We start from the raw sequence: 23,059 nt of genomic DNA, 5'->3' as shown, positions 1-23,059 counted from the left end.
ATTATTAAATCCTTCCGTCTTGAAAACTCTTTTTTTTTTTTTTTTTTTTTGAGACAGAGTCTCGCTCTGTCGCCCAGGCTGAAGTGCAGTGGTGCTATCTCCACTCACTGCAAACTCCACCTCCCAGGTTCACACCATTCTCCTGCCTCAGCCTCCGGAGTAGCGGGGACTACAGAGGCACCCGCCACAACGCCCAGCTAATTTTTTTGTATTTTTAGTAGAGACGGGTTTTCACTGTGTTAGCCAGGATGGTCTCGATCTCCTGACCTCGTGATCCGCCCGCCTCAGCCTCCCAAAGTGCTGGGATTACAGGTGTGAGCCACCGCGCCCAGTCGAAAACTCTTTTTTTATACCTCAGACCATATAGTCTTGGAAAGACCACCACCATCTCACTGTGTTACCAACACAGTCAAAATTACTACTGTCCAACGGAAGGATTTTGGTGTGGGTTGTCTGACGAGACACTCAGGTTTAAAGGCTCATGGTGAAAATGCATGGTGTAGTAAGCAGAGCTGAAGAGGCCATTGACAGGATCAATCAAAGGTTTAAAAACATAGGTAAAACTCTTTCAGTATAATAGAATTACAGAAGCAAATAAGTCACAAGAAAAAGTAAACATAAAAGGGACAAAGGTGAGTAAATTATAACCAAGATATGATTGCTGGTGGGAATATACAGTGACATAGCCATATGGTGAAATAATCTGACAGTTCCTCAAGTGGTTAAACATGGAGTTACCATACAACCCAGCACTTCCACTCCTAGATACATACCAAAGAAATGAAAACAAATGTCCACTTTAACTCATATACAAATGTTTACAGCAGCATATTCACAATAGCCAAAAGTGAAAACAACCCAAATGTATATGAACTGCTGTGATACATCCAGAAAATGAAATATTATTAATCATGAAATGAATGAACGAATACATGGTATAACAAGAACGAATCTTGAAAACATTATAAGTAAAAGAAACCAAACACAAAAAGTGACATATTGTATTTGTTTATATGAAATGTCCAGAATAGAGATAAAAAGTAACTTAGTGATTGCTAAGGGTTGTTGGGGGTAAGGAGAATAGGGATTGACTGTTAATGGACAGTCATTTCTTTTGGAGAATGACGATGAAAATGTTCTGGAATTTTAAAATGGTGAATTGCAAAATTATGTGAATATACTGAAAACCACACAATTGTACCCTTTAAAGTAGAGAATGTTATGTTTGCAAATTATATCTCAATTTTTAAAAATGTATGAGGGAAAAAATAGCCTGTTTTCAATTACTGCTTCCTAGTCAACATAAACCAGACAAAAAATCCCCAACAAAATCTGCAACTTCGTTACTTCATTTCACTCTTTTCAATTCCAGGTTAAAACAGGATCCAAAACAAAGAGGAAAAAATTTTAACAATTCTACTGAATCCAGAACATCAATGCTAAGGAGTGAAATCTGAATAAAGAACTCTAAGAATACAGTCCATTTTTAAATTAGCACCAAATGGGAAATAAAAGAGAAAATATATTACTCATAACAGGTTCTGTTTGTAAATGTTTTTAGAATACTACCTTAGATCCCAAATAAGAATGAAACATGCCTGGGCCCTTAAAGAGAATTGGTGGATAGCCCCAACTAACAAAATGACTTGCAAGAGTGTTCCAGCTTTTAGCTGGGAGTATAAAAGGAAAACACCCTTATGCTACAGTGAGCCTAAGGGGGTGGAGGGAAGAAGGGACAGAGAACGAGCAAAGAAGCCACCACATCAATTGTCAACATTTTCTAAACCCAGACTCCAGCTGCTGCCAAGGGGATCAGTCCTTCCCGGAAAGCTACGGCCACACTGGGGAGAGGCCCTCACTTCATTCAGCAACTTGCACTGCGTCCAACAGCACCAGCCCCACATTCGCCCGCACCACAGCCCCCGAGTTCGCCTGCATCTACTCTACCCTGATTCTGCACGATGAATGAGGTGACCGTCAAGAGGATAAGATCAAGGCCTTAATTAAAGCAGGTGGTGTAAATGTTGAACCTTTTTGGCCTGGTTTGTTGGCAAACGCCTTGGCCAATGTTGATAATCGAGAGACTCATCCGTAATGTAGGGGTTGGTGGACGTGCTCCAGCAGCTGCTGCTGCATCAACAGGAGGTCCTGCCCTGTCCAGAGCAGCTGCTCCAGCTGAGGAGAAGAAAGTGTAAGCAAAGAAAAAAGAATCTCAGCTGGATGCAGTGGCTCACACCAGTATTCCCAGCACTTTAGGAGGCTAAGGTGGGCAGATCACTTGAAGCTAGGAGTTCTAGACAAGCCTGGCCAAAATGGTAAAGCACGGTCTCCACCAAAAACACAAAAATTAGCTGGGTATGCTGGCGCATGCCTATAATCCCAGATGCTCAGGCGGCTGAGGCACAAGAATTGCTTGAACCTGGGAGGCGGAGGTTGCAGTGACTGGGTGACAGAGCTAGACTCTGTCTCCAAAAAGAAAAGAGAAAACAAGAAGAATCTGAGGAGTGTGACGATGGCACGGGCTTTGGTCTTTTTGTGACTAAAAGTTCTTCTATAACTCTTTTTACAAATTTTAAAAAATTAAACTGGACTCCAGGGACCAGTGGGTGAGGCCACTAGCTATAGGGGTGGTGGGCACACTGTGGTGTGATGGCCTGGGACTGCTGCAGGCATCTGAACTGGTCTCTCACTACTCCCATGCCACGTAACTGTGCTCTGGCACTGAGTACAGTGGGGACGGCCCTGTGGCAGGTGCCACAGCATTCTCTTAGTGGGTAATGGCAGCACCCACAGCAGCAGGCCAGGAGCAGGAAGGAGGATCACAACAGATCACACATGGGGACTCCGGTCCAGATCCTGTGCCCCCTCTGGGGACTTTCAGATCCAAAAGGGCAGATTATGCAGGGGCTGACAAGTGAGGACAAGAGCCACTGACATTTGGAATGACTGCAAGTATGACCGCCCATCTATATTCAAAAAGTATAAACTCTGGGTTACATAACTGAATGTGTACAGGAATGTGTCCTTCAGAATAACACCACGGCTGCCAACTCGGTCCACTCCAGGTCAAAATGAACACACATGTTGGTTGCTCTCCTACCTCCCTGACTGCTATGTCTGTTTCTTGTACTTGTTCCTTTTCCTCTTGCATTCCATTAAATTTCTCAAAGGCTTGTCACTGAACAGCCTCTCTGCATCTTTTTTTTTTTTTAAATCCACTTACGAACCATTATATGATCTGTTTTACCTATCAAATCTATAATATTTGTGTAAGGTTTGGGAACAGTCCACCAACTGCCTTTCCTTCTGACATGAACCACAGAGTTTGGGGGTCTCAAAGACCTTCTTCAGGTTCAATGTGCCACATTGTTAGACTATCAGGTATGGCCCAAGGCACCCAGATCTCTATGCCCTTGGAAGGCTCCAAGGACAAAGGCCAGATCTCTCTTCAGGCAAGGTTAAACTCTTTACTAAACCACCTGCTTGCTGATTCTTCTGATTCTCCAATTCATATTTCTAACCACCTTCTTGATATTTCCATCAATAGTCAAACTCATCAACATTTTCCCCAAACCGAGACTTCACTGTTTCTACTAATAATGCCAACATTATTTCACCTTGTTTAAAAAGTTATTTTTAATTAGTAAGCCATAATTGTATGCATAGGGTATGATGTGATGTTTTAATATATGTTACATTATTTTTTTCTATAAGGAATTGAAGCAGCTTGTAAAACCACAATATAAGATACAAAATCAGAAAGAAATTGGGGCACAGAAAAAATAGCCCAGAAAAAGTAAAACAGAATAATGCTACAGTGAAGTTAGGATACAGAATGCATGCTATAAATTACTGTTCACTTGTTAGAGGTGGGCTGTACATTTGGCTCAGAGCTTTTTCATAGCCAAACAATATCCAATGCAAAAAAGAAATGACAACCACCCTGGGACAGATAGGGAGACCTCATCCCTACAAACATTTTTAAAATGTGCCAGGCATGTTGACTCATGTCCACAATCCTAGCACTTTGGGAGGCAGAAACGGGAGGATTTCTTGAGCTTAGAAGTTCAAGAACAGCCTGGGCAACATAACTAGAACCTGTCTCTATAAAAAGAAAACTTAAACATTAGCCAGGCATGGTGATGCAGACCTGTAGTCTCAGCTACTCAGGAGGATAGCTTGAGCCTGGGAGGTTGAAGTAGTAGTGAGCTGTGATCACACCACGGCCCTGCAGCCTAGACAACAGAATGTGAGACTATCTCAGTGGGGAAGGGGAAGAAAAGCAGTTTCACAATTCAGAGTACACTAAAATAAATGATGCCCAGAAGGTACTATTCTTCTTATTATTCCAGGACTTAGAAGTGTGTGGGTTTTTTGGTTACTGCCCTCCATACACAACAGACTATCGAATAATAAAGACAGTACCTCCATGACATTGTTTGCCTTTGTCTGCTCCTTGTATCTTCTCTCTCTTTAATGTCAATCATCTACTATTTCAAATTAAGCTTCCTTAAATATAGCACTTCCCTCTTTAAAACCTACACTGGTTCCTTTTATCCTTTTGTTAAAACACTTAAAAAAAAAATAGAGATGAAGTCTTACTATGTTGCCCAGGCTGTCTCAAACTCCTGAGATCTAGTGATCCTTCTGCTTTGGCCTCCCAGAGTGCTAGGATTACAGGTGTGAGCCACCATGCCTAGCCCACTGATTCCTTTTAAAAGCACTACTTCCGCTTCTGCTTTTTTTTTTTTTAAATTTCCATAAGTTTTGGGGGAACAGTCTGTGTTTGGTTACATGAGTTAAGTTCTTTAGTGGTGATTTGCAAGATTCTGGTGCACCCATCACCCAAAAAGTATACACTGAACCCAGTTTGTACTTGTGTCCCTCATCCTTTTCCTACCCTTTCCCCCTGAATCCCCAAAGTCCACAGTGTTGTTCTTATGCCTCTGCATCCTCATAGCTTAGCTCCCACTTATGAGTGAGAGAACATGGGATGTTTGGTTTTCCATTCCTGAGTTACTTCAATTAGAATAATAGTCTCCAATCCTATCCAGGTTGCTGCAAAATTCATTCATTTTTAAGGCTGAGAAGTATTCCACACACACCATAGTTTCTTTATCCACTCACTGACTGATGGACATTTGGGTTGGTTCCACATTTTTGCAACTGTGAATTGTACTGCTACAAACATGCGTGAGCAAGTATCTTTTTTGTACAACGACTTCTTTTCCTCTAGGTAGATACTCAGTAGTGGGATTGCTGGATCAAATAGTAGTTCTACTTTTAGTTCTTTACAGAATCTCCACACTGGTTTCCATAGTGGCTGTACTAGTGTACATTCCCACCAGCAGTGTAGAAGTGTTCCCTTTTCACTGCATCCATGCTAACTTCTATTATTTTTTTATTTTTTGATTATGGCCATTCTTGCACAAGTAAGGTAGTATCTCGCATTGTGGTTTTGATTTGCATTTCCCTGATCATTAGTGATGTTGAGTAATTTTTCATATATTTATTGGCCATTTGTATATCTTCTTTGGAGAACTGTCTATTCATGTCCTTAGCCCACTTTTTCATGGGATTGTTTTTTGTTTTTGTTTTTGTTTTTTTCCTTGCTAATTTCAGTTCATTGTAGTTTCTGGATATTAGTCCTTTGTCAGACTGTGAAGACTTTCTCCTACTCTTTCGGTTGTCTGTTTGCTCTGCTGACTCTTCCTTTTGCTGTGTAAACGCTCTTTAGTTTAATTAAGTCCTAGGTATTTAACTTTGTTTTTAATCACATTTGCATTTAGGTTCTTGATCATGAAATCCTTGCCTAAGCCAATGTCTAGATTTTTCCGATGTTATCTTCTATAATGTTTCTAGTTTCAGGTCTTAGATTTAAGTCCTTGATCCATCCTGAGTTGATTTTCGTTTCAGGCGAGAAACAAGGATCCAGTTTCATTCTCCTACATGTGGCTAGCCAATTATCCCAGCATCATTTGTTGAACAGGGTGTCTTTTCCCCACTTTATGTTTTTGTTTGCTTTGTCAAAGATCAGTTGGCTGTAAGTATTTGGGTTTATTTCTGGGTTCTCTATTCTGTTCCAGTTGTCTATGTGCCTATTTTTATACCAGTACCATGCTGTTTTGGTGACTATGGTCTCACAGTATAGTTTAAAATCAGGTAATGTGATGCCTTCAGATTTTTTCTTTTTGCTTAGTCTTGCTTTGACTATGCAGACTCTTTTTTGGTTCCACATGAATTTTAGGACTGTTTTTTCTAGTTCTGCGAAGAATGACGGTAGTACTTTGATGACAATTGCACTGAATGTGTAGACTGCTTTCGGCAGCATGGTCATTTTTACAATATTGATTCTACCCTCCCATGAGCATGGGATGTGTTTCCATTTGTTTGTGTCGTCTATGATTTCTTTCAGCAGTAAAAGCACATATTCTTCTATATTTACAAAGAAATATATGCTCAATACAGAAAACAAAACCATGACAAAGAGGTAAAGAAGACAAAAACCAAAACTCTACAATCCAGATGTAACTAGCTACTACCAATGTTTTTTAAAATTCAGATTATATTTACATGCAATGAAAGTCGAAGGTTTTATGTGTACGATTCCCTGTTTTTTGACAAATATATATACTCTAATCAATATAGAACATTTTCCCAAAACCTCACTCTGGAAATTCCCTTCCAGTCACATTCTTTGTCAGGTAAATGTATTGTAAAGAGCTTCTCCCAGTCTGAAGCTGATCTTCTCATTTTTAAAAATGTCTTTTAATGAGGAAAAGTTTTTAATTTTGATTAAGTTCAATTAATTTTTTATTTTACAGTTAATATTTCTTATATGCTTACTAATAAATCCTACCCTACCCCCAAGGTTGTGAAGATATTCTCTTACTTTTTGTTAGAAACTTTACAGTTTTAACTTTATATTTAAATATATGATCCATCTCAACCTGATAAAGGTATCTAAAAAAAACTACACATTCACTGTAATATTAGAAACAAGACAAGGGGGGGGTCTATTCTTACCACTTCTATCCAACCTCATGCATAAAAGAAAGAGGCAAAAAAGAATAATAATTTATAAAGAATCATAAGGAAGAAGAAAACCCTCTATTTGCACTGAAATGATGAAATGATTGTGTGTAGAGAAAACCCAGAGAAATTTACACATGCACAAACACTAATAAATAAGCAAAAAGCACAGTTACAGGCCATGTGGTTGGTGCATAAGAATCAGTTACACTTCTATAACCCATCAAAACACAATTGTCATTTATTATAGCATTTTTAAAAGTCAGAAAAAGATTAGATGAGCAAGACCTCCACACCAAAAACTACAAAACATTTCTGAGAACAATAAAGACCTAAATAAATAGACACAATACCATGTTAATGGATTGGAAGATTCAATATTATTAAGGCATATCTAAAATTTATAATGTATAAGCTGACTCTGAATTTATACACAGATGCAAAGGATCTAGATAGGTCAAAACAATCCTGGAAGAGAAGCACAAAGCTGGAGGACTAACACTACCCATTCAAGGCGTGCTATACAAAGCTACAGTAACCAGACCCTTAGAGCAAGCATTGACCAACAGAGGGATGGAGCAGGTGAAGTCCACAAACAAACCCCCATACATTCTGTCTACTGATGGACAAAGGCAGGTAAATCAATAGGTCGGGGGAGAAGTCTTCCAAATAAATGGTGCTGCAGCAACTAGATAAAAGTATATTTCAAAAAACCACCCCAGGCTTACCCCATACTGCTGACATTTTGGCACTCTCTTTTGCTAAACATGTTTTTAGTTTTTATTTTTATTTTTTTGAGACGGAGTCTCACTCTTTCACCCAGGCTGGAGAACAGTGGCGCAATCTCAACTCACTGCAACCTCCGCCCTCCCAGGTTGAAATTATTCTCCTGCCTCAGCCTCCCGAGTAGCTGGGACTACAGGTGCGTGCCACCATGCCTGGCTAATTTTTTGTATTTTTAGTAGAGACAGGGCTTCACTACGTTGGCCAGGATGGCCTCAATCTCCTGACCTCGTGATCCGCCCACCTCCGCCTCCCAAAGTGCTGGGATTACAGGCGTTGAGTCACTGTGCCTGGCCTGGTAAAAATGTTTCTTAAAAAGAGGAGAGATCATAACACCAGGATTCTGTTTCTACTCTGCTTTCGTTTGGTTTTCTGTGGGGATTTTTGGTAATATTTTGAACTGATGCTTTAAAGTTACTTCACCACAAATTTCTCACGCTCATCTCTGTCCTCTACATGATGCTCCCAAACTGCTTTTAAACCTAATCTTCTACCATCAATTTTTAGTTTCCCCATTTGTTAGGAAAACACAAGCAGTTAGGGCTTCTCACACCTTGCTCTGCCTCCAGGATTTAGTCTGAGAAGTGCCTCATACTCTCAACATCATCCAAATATTCTTTACTGACAAAGTCCCTTTCAGTTTTTTATAACATCTTTTCTGATTCCTCTATTCAAATATAACCTTCTTCCTTTTAAGTCCTCACATATCTTCCCTTTTCTCACTTATTATTAATGAACCACACTTAAGACAGATGAAAAAAAGCTATCTGAGCAGTCTATTCATTCAGTCAGTATTCAGCAGGCCACAGATTGTTCTGTTGGGGAGACAGGGAAGCTAGACAGGTCAAGGCTCTGCCCTTAAGTAGCTGATATTCTAGTGGCAAAGTCTACAAGGCCATAATCTAGAAAGTAGGGCTGTTTCTCATTTACCTCTATGTGCCCTGTAGTAAAGTACAACGTTTTGCACATCTTCAAGCCTCAATGAATAAACCATGAATTCACCTGTCATGCTATTTAAAGCTTATATCATAAATATCCTTGTCAATTTAAAGCACCAACAGATCAGGAGTCAGAAACTCCTTGGTCTCCATAAAAGAAATGTAATGAGGCCTTATGTAATAGGTTCAAGAGCATCTATTGCTTTGCTCTTGTAGATAAGACAGGGTTTCTTTTTAAGGCTTGAAGTAAGCCAAATTAAGCCAACTAATAAATGAAAAGCATAATGAATTAAGTATCTGTGCAGCATTAATGATTTTAAGTGAAAGAACTGTGAATGAAGAAAGGTCATCTTTATATCAAAAGGAACAGATATAAAATACTTAAGTCACATGACACCATTTTAATAGAGAAAAACAGGCATTTCTAAGGCAGAGATTTTCCTTCCATCTGGGCACTACTGACATTAGGAGCTGAATAATTTTTGTTATGGGTAACTGTCCTGTGCATTCTGGGATGTTTAGCAACATCCCTGACTCTGCCCAATAGATGCCAGTAGCAGCCTCAGTTATGGCAACCAAATGTCTCCAAACATTCAAAAATGGACTCCCAGGGGTCCAAACCGCATCCAGTGAAGAACCTCTGAAGTAAGACAGCCAACATTACTTGGCTGTACAAATATTTCTTTTGTTATTCTTTTTACTGTACAAATATCAATTCTAAAACAGCTTTAAGGTTCTCTGCTTTTTTCCCTTAAAAAACAAAACAGGCTAAGCACAGTGGCTCACACCTGTTATCCCTGCACTTTGGGAGGCTGAGGCAGGCAGATCACTTGAGGACAGGAGTTCAAGACCAGCATGGCCAACGTGGTGAAACCTCATCTCTACTAAAAATACAAAAATTAGCTGGGCATGGTGGTGCATGCCTGTAATCCAAGCTACTCAGGAGGCTGAGACAGAAGAATTGTATGTACCCGGGAGGTAGAGGTTGCAGTGAGCAGAGATTGCAGCATTGCACTCCAACCTGGGTGACAAGAGTGAAACTACGTCTCAAAAAAAAAAAAAAAAAGGGAGCTGTAAAAAAAATAAAATAAAAAAAGTCATAGACTCGGAGGATTGGGGGGCAGGGAGGGAAGGAGAAAGGGAGGACGGATGCCAATGCCAGCGAATAGCCACCAACAGTAAATTTTGTGAGTTATTAAAATTCAACCAGACTACAGTTCTCACAGATGGAAAATAGACACACCTGGGTAAAGGCAATTGGTATATAGGAAGGAACTCATCTGACATGTTTCTAGAGTGTATAATTATAATATTTTATGCTGTATTTTGAAGAAAATATTGTCCCTAAGTTTTTACAGGTATGAAATGTATGCCACTCAAATGGGTGTGAGAGATAAGTCCTCTGGAGCACTATGGGTGATTTTAAGAAAACGTGAGGCAGAAACAAAGGCCCTATATTCTGATTATCCAGTCAGCATGCCAGCCTGCTCACGCTGACATGCCTTCCCAGATCCATATGAACATCAACACTCTGCCTATCCCTTACCTGCTGTCCAACACTAGAGAAAATGCCTTTATAAACGAACAATACGTACCGCATTGTGGATGGCTCAAATGCAGTGGAGTTAACAAACTACAGGGCCTTGACCAAAGGGAACCTTTCAGACTAGAGAGGAAGAGATACATGAACACAGAAATAAATGTACAAGTCCACACTATAAGTTGGGAATGGGGAGGACAATACTGCGGGTAATAAAGGAAAGGGTCTGATTAGAGGTTGAATAAAGGCATTTCTAAGGAAATAACATGTTTTCATACCAAGTCAGACCACAGCTATTGATGTCTCCAGAAATAATCCAAGAGATGAAAACTGTACAAAGGTGCCAACTTATCTAAGAATGATTTAAGACAGCAACAAAACTCATGTCTGAGGACAGCGAGTACAGGCAGCCTGATATTGCAAGGCGATGTTCCTACAGTCACCATTTAGTACGTCCTTGTAGCAGGTATATGCTAAGGGTTCTGGAAAAAGAACATAAGGTAGTTCAAAGCAATGATTCTACTTACATTGCAAGTATACTATGAAGGGTGCCTTCATGTGGTTGTATCCTTGGAGTTTTAGAAAAATGATACATGCAGACCTTACAATGGAGCAGACTTTAGTGTTCAATGTGCAGAAAAATCACCTGACGAATTTGTTAAATATTTGGAGTCCTAAGTCCCACTCCCAAGGATTCCAATTCAGGGGTTTACAGTACAGCCTAGGAATGTTTACCAGGCACCCCGTACTGCCTCTGAAAACCCCACATGAAACACAAATCTTCCCACAAGAGGAGGTTTGGCTGTGACACAGGTTTTTTTGCTAAAACTCATGAAACAAGCACGTATTACACAAGGCCTCCTGACAGTGTTTGTTTACAGGCTGACTCTGTCCCTGATCCTGATAATCCCCAGGGCTTGGAAGCAGAATCTGAATAAATTGCACAGCCTGCTACTACAGCTTGTGCCCAGACAACAGAACAGAGGTGATATGTAAAAAAGATAGGCAGTGCTGACAGCTCTCCCTGCAGAGGTTAAGGAAACACACCCAACATGAGACATGGTCAGGGAGCTAAGGCAGACAGCACTGATGGGTATAGCATGAAGTACAGATGGGAACACACCGAAAGAACGATAGAACAGACAGAAGAAGAGTGAAACTCGTATTTCTTAAGAGCCTCGTATCAGATACCGTGTTATGAACTTCATGTATTTCATTTAAATCCTCATAAAAATCTTAGATATTAACATTAACATAATTATATCATAGATGAAAAACCAAAGGCTAAAGAGAAAGGAATCTGTCCAAGAAGACGGAGCTACAAAGCAACACAGCCAGGTTTTGAAGCAAGGCTCAGGAACCAGTCCATAATGCCGTAATCTTCTTGGAGATCTAAGATAACGCGGGTAGGAACACAGCTCTGAGGAAATGAAGAGTCCCACTCCAGAGAGAATACCAAGGCAAGCTAAGTACACGAGAGCAATGAACAATGCTTTTGCAAAATCAGAACTTTAAATATGGATGCTTTTATTAAAACAGCTGAGGGTTCATACATTTTAAATATGGGAAACTCGTACAGACGAGGTAAAAAGTTAAGATGTAATCTAGCTGATCATAAACGATGAAAGCTTGCTGCAGCTCTTGCTGAGTAGTGGGATCACAGCTGACTTCTGCCCTCCAAACCCAGTGTCTACATTTCCTGTGATGAGCAAATTTTACTTTTAAAAAGAAATATATGTGATGTCTTTTGTTGGTGAATTTTTTTTTAATTGTATTTTGAGGAAACTGAGAAGTAGCTGAGGGCAGAGACTCTCCAGGAATGAAGTCAATGAAAATAAGAGGAAGAGCTGAAACATCAAAAAACAAATGATATCTCAGATTACTTAACACACACCACCAGCCTGGGAAAGCTCTCTCTCCCCTTCCCATCCTGGACCATTCAATCCCAAGTCATGAGGCAGGGCCAATCAACAAAGGATGTCAGAGCACAACTTAGGTGAGGAGGGAAGGGAGAGACACAGTGATGGCCACTGGTGACTCATACCATACAGGGAAATCAATCAACTAAGTCAACGCAATGAGGATGGGGAGAGCCCAGACTCTTCCTATCAGAGAAAGAAACCACAAAGATAGAAAGGGAGAAAACTGGGCTGAATATTCTGGTACTAGATGTATCAGATTAATAAACTCATGGATTTCAATACATATGTAAATATATAAATAAACATAAACATAAAGGAAGCAGGTGCATATGTGTGTGTTCCTAGCTCTGTACTGAGATCTGAAAGTGACAAGCCAAAAGTAATAAGCACACCTAATGCCCAGGTCTAGCTTTCTAAATATTACTGTTTAATTTCTCTTTTTTTTTTTTTTTTTGAGACAGAGTCTTGCTCTGTTGCCCAGGCTGGAGTGCAGTGGCGCGGCCTCAGCTCACTGCAACCTCCGCCTCCCAGGTTCACGTCATTCTCCTGCCTCAGCCTCCCGAGTAGCTGGGACTACAGGCGCCCACCACCACGCCCGGCTAATTTTTTGTATTTTTAGTAGAGATGGGGTTTCACAGTGTTAGCCAGGATGGTCTTGATCTCCCGACCTCGTGATCCGTCCACCTTGGCCTCCCAAAGTGCTGGGATTACAGGCGTGAGCCACCGCGCCCGGCCTATTGTTTAATTTTTAAAAGAGCAGGATTCTCTGTGGAAAGAGTAGACTCCTGGGCTGGGATAGGAAAAATACAAGATGAACTTGACATATCCTACTGTATTTGAAGGTAAATGATCAAAGGGCCGGGCACAGTGGCTCACACCAGTAATCCCAATACTTTGGGAGGCTGAGGCAGGAGAATTTCTTGAGGTCAGGAGTTCAAGACCAGCCTGGTCAACATGGTGAAACTCTATCTCCACTAAAAATACAAAGGTTAACCAGGCGTGGTGGCATGAGCCTGTAGTCTCAGCTACTCAGGAGGCTGAGGCATGAGAATTGCTTGAACCCAGGAGGTGGAGGTTGCAGTGACACCGAGATCACACCGCTGCAACTACAGCCTGGGCAACAGAGCAAGACTTCATCTCAAAACAAAACAAAAAAAGAAACAATCAAAGAATGATTGAGGCATTTCAAAAGGACACAGAACCAATCTGAAGGGGCTCCTAAGATCCAAATTTGGGATAATGTAAGCATCAAAACATATAAGGAGAGTAACTGATTATAACTCACTGAATAAAACAGAGATCCATGAATTAATCAGTCCATCTGAGACAGAAATCCAGCCCAGGGTGGGGGCAGGAACAGGGATAAATATTTGAATGGGTTATATACGTAGTCTCAAAGTAACTCTCAACAACATACTTATTACTAGGGGAAAAGAATCGCTGCCAGAGATATCTGGCAGACACAATCTTGATCAAGTGAAGGCAGCAACTCCAATGGAATAAATCAAACCTGTGTACCATCTGACAGGATTTAATGCAAAAAGACAATATCACTATTGTGACATCCCAAATTGAGAAACATACAAAATAACTGGTCTACAATCTTAAAAAATGTCAAGGACATGAAAGCCAGGAAAACATTGAGGAACTGTTCCAAATTAAAAGAAATTACAGAAACAAGAAAACAAAATACGCGATTCTGCCACAGATTCATTACATGTAACGGACAACACTAGGCAACTGGCAGTACCTGATAAGCCCGAGGACTGAACAGTAGTGAAGTATCAGTGCTAAATGCCTGATCTTGATGGCTGTATTTTGATTTACAGGAGAATGTACTTGATTGTAGGTAAAATGTACTAAAGTATTCAGGGATGATAAAACACCATATTAGTAATTTTACCTCAACCAGTCCTGGCAGAGGGTGAGGGGATTTATCTCTTTATCCGAGAATAAAAAAATGATAAGGCCACAGGTCTTATTCCAGACATTCCCAATCAATTCCTTGGACTCCCTGAATATGTATATGTCAGTAATCTTATACAAACTGTTGTGGAATATACCACAAAATTCATAGAAGGGCATCTGTCACATGTAATGCTAACTAAAGATACAAGTTACTTACCAAATTCCGGGGGCTGGCATGGGTATAAGGAGAGAACCTTACTATCTCTAATGACCTTACTGATGCTGACTTTAATACTCTATGAAATTTAGAGCTCAGTGAATGTTACCTAGAATCAGCCCTGGCTGTGGAATACTTTATTCTGAGCCCTTTATTTGGGGTTTGGATGTCTGCTGTGCTGGTTCCCAGAGATAGTAAGGGGATGAGAGTATTAGTTACATCTGCTGACCCACATACTTAAGATCCAGATGAGTGAGACAGTTTTCATTCCTGCTTGGTAGAGCCTATTTGCTGAGGGGAATAGCTCTTAAGGAATGGTTCTAGCCAGACTCTATCTCTACCAAAAAAAAAGCAAAAAACAAAAAAACTTTTAATTAACCAGGAGTGGTGACACATGCCTGCAGTTCCAACTTCTCAGGAGGCTGAGGTGGGAGGACTGCTCAAGCCCAGGACTCAGGAGGCCGAGATGGGAGGATTGCTCAGGCCCAGGAGGTTGAGGCTGCAGTGAGCTGTGATCATGCACTGCACTCCGGCCTGGGCAACAGAACAAGACTCTGTCTCAAAAAAAAGAAAAAACAAGAAAAGAAAAAAGAAGGCTTCCTGCAGACGAACCTAATGCTGGGCCTCAGCAGCAAAATCGAAGACAGTATAAGAAATGCAGAATAAAGGGAGGATGGAAAACACCTTCTTGTTACCTTTCAAATTGGCTCTATCTTTTACTAGACTGCATAGACCTTTGGGGTCATAACCACTATTCAGACAAATGCTAAGTAAGATCCACTCTCTCTTTTCTAAGGAAAACACTGATTCTATGTGTAAGTATGTGCACCTATGAAAGAATCAGGTTAGAGTAGATTAGTTCCTATACTTTTGTAGCACAGTAACTTTCTCTTCCTCTTAGCAGGTAACTAAATGTACACTGTTCCTGAACCAACACACAAATGACCTACACCCACTAGATAAATGAATTATTAAGATATATAGACCCCAAAATTCATTAGTGCTTTATGTCCTGAACATATCTGCATTTTCTGCCATGTATTCTAATGCTATATAGAATCTGATTTACAGTTTTAAAAATCTGCAGCAAATAAATTCATCTCACCAACTGCTCAGGAGCTTCAAATTCCTGAAAACTAATGTCCAAATCAGTAAGTTAAATGACAAAGAAGCAGCTGAATAAATAGTCATTTCTCTTTCTCCTAGATTCTCAGAGTTGTGTCTACACAAAGCATGGTGTCTAGACCATACTGTTGTTAATTCATCACACAACATGCTTGCCCTTCAGGAGTTTAACTCTTGGTCTTTACAAAGCATCAGTACAAGAACACTCCACTTGAATAGTTTCTATGTCTTCCGTGAAATCATAGCTGATAACATAACCCACTACATCATACAATGGCAGAACCCCACAGAATGTCTTTTTCGTTAAGTACAATGCCAGGAAAGAATCTTTCTCTGTAAACAAATGTGCATGCTTGCTTCCCACAGACAATGAATGCTATGTAATTCAATGCTATACAGAGAAAGGGAGAGTTTTCTTTTAGTCTTAGCAGTCAGAAAACAGAAAGTCAAATACAATACACAAGAGTTATAATCAGTTCCCCTCAAAAGCCTGGTGCACTTTTTCCTCTCTCTGTTCTTTTATTATTATTATTATTATTTTTTTGTACTTTATTTTTTTTGAGACAGGATCTGGTTCTGCCGCCCAGGCTGGACTGTAGCAGCACAACCTCAGCTCACTGAAACCTCTGCCTCCTAGGCTCAAGCGTTCCTCTCACCTCAGGCTCCCAAGTGCCTGGGACTACAGGCCTTTACCACCATGCCCAGCTAATTTTTTGCACTTTTTGTAGAGACAGTGTCTCACCACGTTGCCCAGGCTGGTCTTCAACTCCTGAACTCAAGCGATCTGCCCCCCCGACTTGACCTCCCAAAGTGCTGGGATCACAGGCTTGAGGCATCGCCCTGGCCCAGTGCTCTTTTTAGATGGTTTATTATGTCCTCTAACTGTCCTGCTGTATACTATCTTTAATTCTAACAGATTTAAGTCCTTTTGAAAGTACCTAGAATATGTATGTGTAAATATATGTATTTTCTATCTCTTACAATTCTCTCTCATATCACTTAAATTTTCCGATATCAGTTTCTATACAATGGCCTAAGAATTTAAAATGATAATGACACAGGAGGCTAATTTAATGAAGACCAAGTAATTTGCATCACTACCTTGTTCCCTCATCCATTCCCCCAACAAATTACCACATAGCCCAATGGGGAAGGCAAGCCCCACACCACCATGCTCGGCACGTCACCTTTGCAGTAGTCCGCAGGGTCCTCTTGTTCCTCATCATCTGATCCCAGGATCTCCTCCTCTGGCTCCGGGGGTGTGGGGTCTGGCAAAGGCGGCGGTGGTGGCGGTGGCGGTGGAGGAGGAGGAACTAAAGGAGCTTTCTGTTGAGGCTCCGGCCTGAAAGAGCAGAGAGAAAATTGCTATTTATTTACTTAGAAGTACATCTTGCAATATGGATGCATTTGAGCATTTCTTAATATGGGGGAAAAATAAAACTTGTCTCATACTAAGAAGAAATGCCATTTAATGTCACTTCACCCATTTTAGTTGAATTCAAGTAGGTTTCAATATACAGGCCAGGCCAAAAAATAAAATCTGCCCTTATAAGCTAAGGAATTTTTTTTAAGTATCTTTTCATTTAGAGCTTCAAGAACTACCAATGTTGTGAAATTTCAGTGCTCCACTTAAGTCCTACCAATCTTGGGAAATTTAAGTGAAATGAAAGCATATTCCATGGTATACAGCCTTATTGGTTAGAAAACATCACAAAGATTATAAAAAGACAGGTGCAAGCAGCACTCAACTTTTGAAAGCTTATTTCCTGTTATTTGAAAATCAGAATTCTTTTCCCATAGAAATAGCAGCAATGAGGTTAGGTTTCAGTAACTCATAAAAGCTGATTAATATACACTGTAGCTAAAATATACAAGATTGCCAGAAAGATTCTTGTACTTCTATAAGGCCTGTTAGAAGTTCTGAATGTATTCTGAAAGCGGGTGGGGTGTGTGTGTGTGTGTGTGTGTGTGTGTGTGTGTGTGTGTGTGTGTGTGTGTGTGTGTGTGTGTGTGTGTGTGTGTGTGTGTGTCTGATTGATTGACTGACTGACTGAGATTATTCCCTTTCAGGGCTCTATGAGGAGTATGGTTCATAATGGGATTCACTTACTACTACTAACCATGCCCCAATGGGAGGAAATAGGACCCTACAGTCTCAACCTGGATGCCAGAAGCACTTCTCTCCCTTAAGCTATCCTACTAATAAAACACCACTGAATGCGTGAGCTGAAGATGAAGGCTGCTGTGGAAAGGTTGCTTCAAGGGTCAGTTGCCCAACATGTGAGTGCCATTCCTTGGGGCATTTCTGCCACTGCAGCCCTCAGGTCTGCTGCATTTGGAAGAACGAGCTTGACAAAAATATTGTGGTCTGGTTCTGGTCAAGCAAAATTCTTTAGCACCAGTTCCTCATACCATGCAACTGCTGTCACCCAGCATGCGCCCTATTTTAAGGGGATAGCCGTTGTCAATGGAGAGTTCAAAGACCTAAGCCCTAGTTGTTGAGAGCAGGTGGAATTTTGGTGTTGTTGCTAGATTTCCTTTTGGAACACTGTTGCTCTCTGCCCAGTGGAAGGCTGATTCTGGATCCTTTCTCTCCTCACTGTAGCACAGCCTGGGGCATACAGTCAAAGCTCACTCTTCAGCCCTGGAATGTTGAGAAGGTCAGGGTCACAGCAATACAAGTTCATCTGCAGCTGCCACTAACAGACAGGCCAAAGGAGCTGCCTCAACCACTGCCTCTTTTTTTTGAGACGGAGTCTTGCTCTGTCACCCCGGCTGGAATGCAGTGGTGCAATCTCGGCTCACTGCAAGCTCTGCCTCCTGGGTTCACGCCATTCTCCTGCCTCAGCGTCCCAAGCAGCTGGGACTACAGACACCTGCCACCATGCCCAGCTAATTTTTTGCATTTTTAGTAGAGACGGGTTTCACCATGTTAGCCAGGATGGTCTCGATCTCCTGATCTCATGATCTGCCGGCCTTGGCCTCCCAAAGTGCTGGGATTACAGGCACGAGCCACCGCGCCTGGCCGCCAACCACTGCCTCTTCTAAACTGGGCCTCTAAATCCTTGCTCAATCTGAGAGCCCCCAACACAACCACTAATGTACACGGCTTGCCAACAAAAAAACCCACATGGCCACAACTGAAGGAAGGAGTAGGAATAGAAGACAGCAGAAATACCCGACATTATGAGGAAGGGGTGGGGATCACACACAATAAGTCAACTTAAAGGTGAATAATCAAAGGTATGACTATCTTTAGCAGGACAACTAAAGAATATTTATAAGCTGAAAATGTATTGATTGCTGCTTTCTGAAATTTATAAAGACTCAACAGTTACAGTTCCGTGGGTAACAGACATCAGGATTGTGGCGGTGATAACACTCCGAGTTAACCATTCTCTTCCAAGAGTCCTGAAAGAGAATAATACTCATTCATTCTCTCTCTCTCCCTCTCTCTCTCTCACACACACCACTTCCAGAATACATTCAAAACTTCCAACAGGCCTCACAGAAGTACAAGAATCTTTCTGGAAGCCACGTAAATGCTCATTTCTTTTTAACATATGTGCCCTCACTGAAAGTAGAATGGTCCCAGGCAAAAGAGATTTCTAAAGGAGGAGAGGCAGGCAAGGAACTTCAGTAGTTTGCCACTTCCCCAGCGGGAGGAAAAGGTTTGAGATGACGTCCAAAAGAAGCACAACCCACTCCTTCAGGGGTGTGGGCAGAATCAATTTGTCTGACACATTTCCTCAATCAGAAATACTTTGAAAGCTAGCTGTTTCTTCCTAACTCAGAAACTTTATATAAAAAATGAGTGCATTCTCTGAATTAAAACACACACACACACACACACACACACACACACACACAGAGAGAGAGAGAGAGAGTTTGCTGTAGAAACTATTTGAAGAAAAGACAAGAAATGATGGCTCTTGTTCTGCCACTGCAGGGCACTACTGTGCTTGGCACAATGGATTCTTGGACTGGATAATTCACTGCTGTGGGGCTGTTGTGAGCACTGTGGGATGCTTTTCACCATCGCTGGCCTCCAGCCACTATATGTCAATAGAACACAGCCCTCCACCCCCACCCCACCACCCAGTCGTGGCCATCAAAAATGTGTCTAGACAATGGCACATGTGTGTGTGTGTTGGGGGAGGAGGGGAGACATGCCCATTGAGAACCACTGCACTAGTAGCATTTTCTATATATGGCTTTACCTCAATGGAGTAGACTGCAGTATGGAGAAGAGATTCTAATTTTCACGGACCATTTTCTCTCAATTGAGAGGTTCCAGCACCTTCATTATAATGTCTCTCTCACTTATTCTTTACCAACTTGCTGAGATGCCCACATGGCTCAGACCCTCAAAAGTCTCAGACCCTGCAGTCTAAGTGTGTAGGCACTTCTCATTCCTCCAGTGAGGGCCACACTGAATAGGCAGACACAAAGCTTCTCAAAAGCCAGCTCTACCAAATGAAAAGTGGTAACCTTAAGTATAGAGGAGGTTTAGTAATGCTGATTAATAGTTCAACTGGCTGTCATATCAAAACATCTAGAACTGTGCTGCCCAATACAGTAGCCACCAGCCACATTGGGATATCGCGCACATGAAGTAGTTAGTTCAAACTGAGATGTACTAGAAGTATAAAATACATATTAGATTCCCAAGACTCAGTAACCAAAAAAGTAAAAATATTTTATTAATAATTTTCTACTTGCTAAATATTAAAATGTTTTATATGTGAATATTTCTAGTGGATGGTACAACTCTAGACCTTTCAGATCCAACCTGTACTGAGGGGCATTTCAGCCTCACATTGAGAGATTCCTGTCCATAAGTGACGATTATCTGTTCTACGACTTCTAATGACCTACTTCATACTAATTATCACCAATCCTCAAATCACTCAGTTCATAATAGAAAGCCTCGGTTCAATGGAACCGCCAATTCTTTTTCATCCCTCCATCCTTGTTACTGTCTACCACATAGGAAAACCCAGGTAAACTTCTCCTAGGGCAGAAACAGAGAAGTGAAAGCCAAGCCATACTGTCTTAGGGCTGGATTCTTTTATTTTCATTTTGAGACAGGGTCTTGCTCTGTTGCCCAGGGTGGAGTGCAGTAGTGCATTCACGGCTCACTGCAACCTTGAACTCCTGGGCTCAAACGATCCTCCCGCCTCAGCCTGGTGGGTAGCTGGGACTACAGGTGTGTGCCACTGTGCCTGGCCAAGGCTGGCTTCTTTAAAGTGGTTTCTGATGGCTTCTAGAGTACTGCAAAGCCTGGTTAAATTGCAACACTGTAAAAGACCAAGACATGATGGGTTATCTCACCAAATACATACTCATTAAATCTATCAACAGATTTTTAAAAAAGCAACTTTCATCAATCCTAATGAAAGCCATCAGGAAGCTATTTCACATAGAAATTATTAGAAGTATATAAGTAGCAATGGCAGAGGAAATGATCATAAATATTTTCAACAAGAATACCAAAATAACTAAATGATAAAAGAATAGTCTTTTCAACAGTGGTACTGCAACAAACAGACACTCATATGCAAAATAAATAAAATTAGACCTCTCTCACACACACAGACTTTATATGAAAGACCTAAAACTATAAAACTCTCAGGAAAAAACATAGGAGTAAATCTTCACGACCTTAGGTTAGGCAATGCTTCTTAAATATGACACTAAAAGCATAAGCAATACAAGAAAAATCAAATTAGACTTCAAAATTTTAAACTTTTGTACTTCAAAGGGCACCATCAAGAAAATTTAAAGGTCACAGAATGGAGGGAAGCACTTGCAAATCATAAGTGATAAGTGACTTGTGTCTAGAATATATAAAGAACTTTTCTGACTCAACAAGACACGCCAATTTAAAAATGGATAAAAAGGATTGGAAAGACATTTCTCCAAAGAGGATATACAAACAACCAATAGATACATGAAAAGATGCTCAACATCGTTATTAATCAGAGAAACGGAAATCAAAACCACAATCTGATACCACTTCATACCAACTAGAATGGTTATTTTAAAAGGTCAGATAATTAGTGTTTTAAGGAAGGATGAAGAAGTAGGGCTCTTCAAACATTGTTGGTGGGAAGTGTAATATGGCATAGCCATGTTGGAAAACAGTCTGCTGGTTCCTCAAAAGTTTAAATATGAAATTACCAAATAACCCAACACTTCCACTCCCAAGTATATACCCAAGAGAAATGAAAGCATATGTCCAGCAAAATCTCATCCAGAGTGTTCAAAGAAGTATTATTATTTTTAACAAGAAGCAGAAAGAACCCAAACGTCCCCCAACTAATAAATAAAATGGGGCATATCATTACAAGGGAATGTTATTCAGTAATAAAGAGAAAAGAAGTACTGATAATATGCTACAACATGGACGGATCCTCCAAAACTTTATGCTGGGTGATAGATGTCAGTCAGAAAAGACCGCAGGTTGTATGACTTTCCATTTTCCATCAAATGTCTAGAACAGATAAATGTATAGAGATAGGGTAAATTAGTGGATGCTTATGTCAAGGGTTGGGGGAAATGGAGAATATAGGAGGAAAATGGGGACTGACTGCTAGTAGATATGGGATATCCGTTAGGAGGGATGAAAATCTCCTAATGTGGTGATGGTTGTACAATTCTGTGAACATAATAAACAACACTGAAATATATATGTTACATAAGCAAACTGTATGTTATGTGAATTATACTTCAAAAAGCTATTGTTAAAAAATAAAAGAAGCCAGGCGTGGTGGTGCACACCTGTAGTCCCAGACAGTTGGGACACTGAGGCAGGAGGACTGCTTGAGCCCAGGAGTTTGGGGCCAGCCTGGGCAACACAGCAAGACCTCATCTCTACAAAAATAACAATATATTTTCAAACAATAAAAGAAAACCCCAATAGAGCTATAGATATTTTAAATATCCAACATTATACCGTTATAAAATGTATGACTTCAAGATAGTCAGAAATATCTATGTGGAGATTTAAGCAATCAATATGCATAGTCTCTTTTACCATAAGCTCAGCTACATTCAGAGTGAAAATTAATCTGTAATTCTTTAAAAAGGAGACTGAGATTCTATCTAAGGTCCAAAGTCTAAACAAGGTACTAATTTAAGAACATGTTTTCATGTACTATAAGAAATATAAAGAAATACACCACTTTAGGCTGGGTGCAGTGGCCCCCACCTGTGATCCCAGCACTTTGGGGAGGCCACAGCAAGTGGGTTTATCAGTTGAGCCCAGGAGTCTGAGACCAGCCTGGGCAACCTGGCAATACCCTGTCTCCACAAAAACTACGAAAATTAGCTGGGCGTGGTGGCACACATCTGTAGTCCCGGCTACTAAGGAGGCTGATGTGAGAGGATTGCTTGAGCATGGGAGTCTGCAATGAGCTGAGATCACAGCACTGCACTCCAACCTGCATGAGAAAGTGAGACCCTGTCTCAGAAAAGAAACAACAAAATAGAAAAGGAAAAAGGAAAGGAAAGGGGAAAGGGGAAAGGGGAAAGGGAAGAGAAGGGAAAAGGAAAAAGGAAAGATGAAAGGGAAAGGGGAAAAGGGAAAGGG

The 23,059-nt window shown here is 40.8% G+C and overlaps 1 protein-coding gene across 3 annotated transcripts in view; it reads right to left on the bottom strand.

The window, feature by feature from the left end:
• The window catches only part of SRPK2 (SRSF protein kinase 2), a 213,454-nt gene that overhangs the window by 84,542 nt on the left and 105,853 nt on the right, over window positions 1–23,059 (bottom strand). For all 3 annotated transcript variants that reach the window (XM_012000364.1, XM_012000366.1, XM_012000365.1), the window contains one exon: window positions 16,653–16,807. In XM_012000364.1, coding sequence (XP_011855754.1) covers window positions 16,653–16,807 — 155 coding nt within the window. The remainder of the gene's footprint in view (window positions 1–16,652; window positions 16,808–23,059) is intronic.

Source organism: Mandrillus leucophaeus, unplaced genomic scaffold (genome assembly GCF_000951045.1).
Source record: "Mandrillus leucophaeus isolate KB7577 unplaced genomic scaffold, Mleu.le_1.0 Scaffold627, whole genome shotgun sequence".
Classification (NCBI taxonomy): Eukaryota; Metazoa; Chordata; class Mammalia; order Primates; family Cercopithecidae; genus Mandrillus; species Mandrillus leucophaeus.
This window is presented reverse-complemented; position numbering and strand designations above follow the sequence as displayed.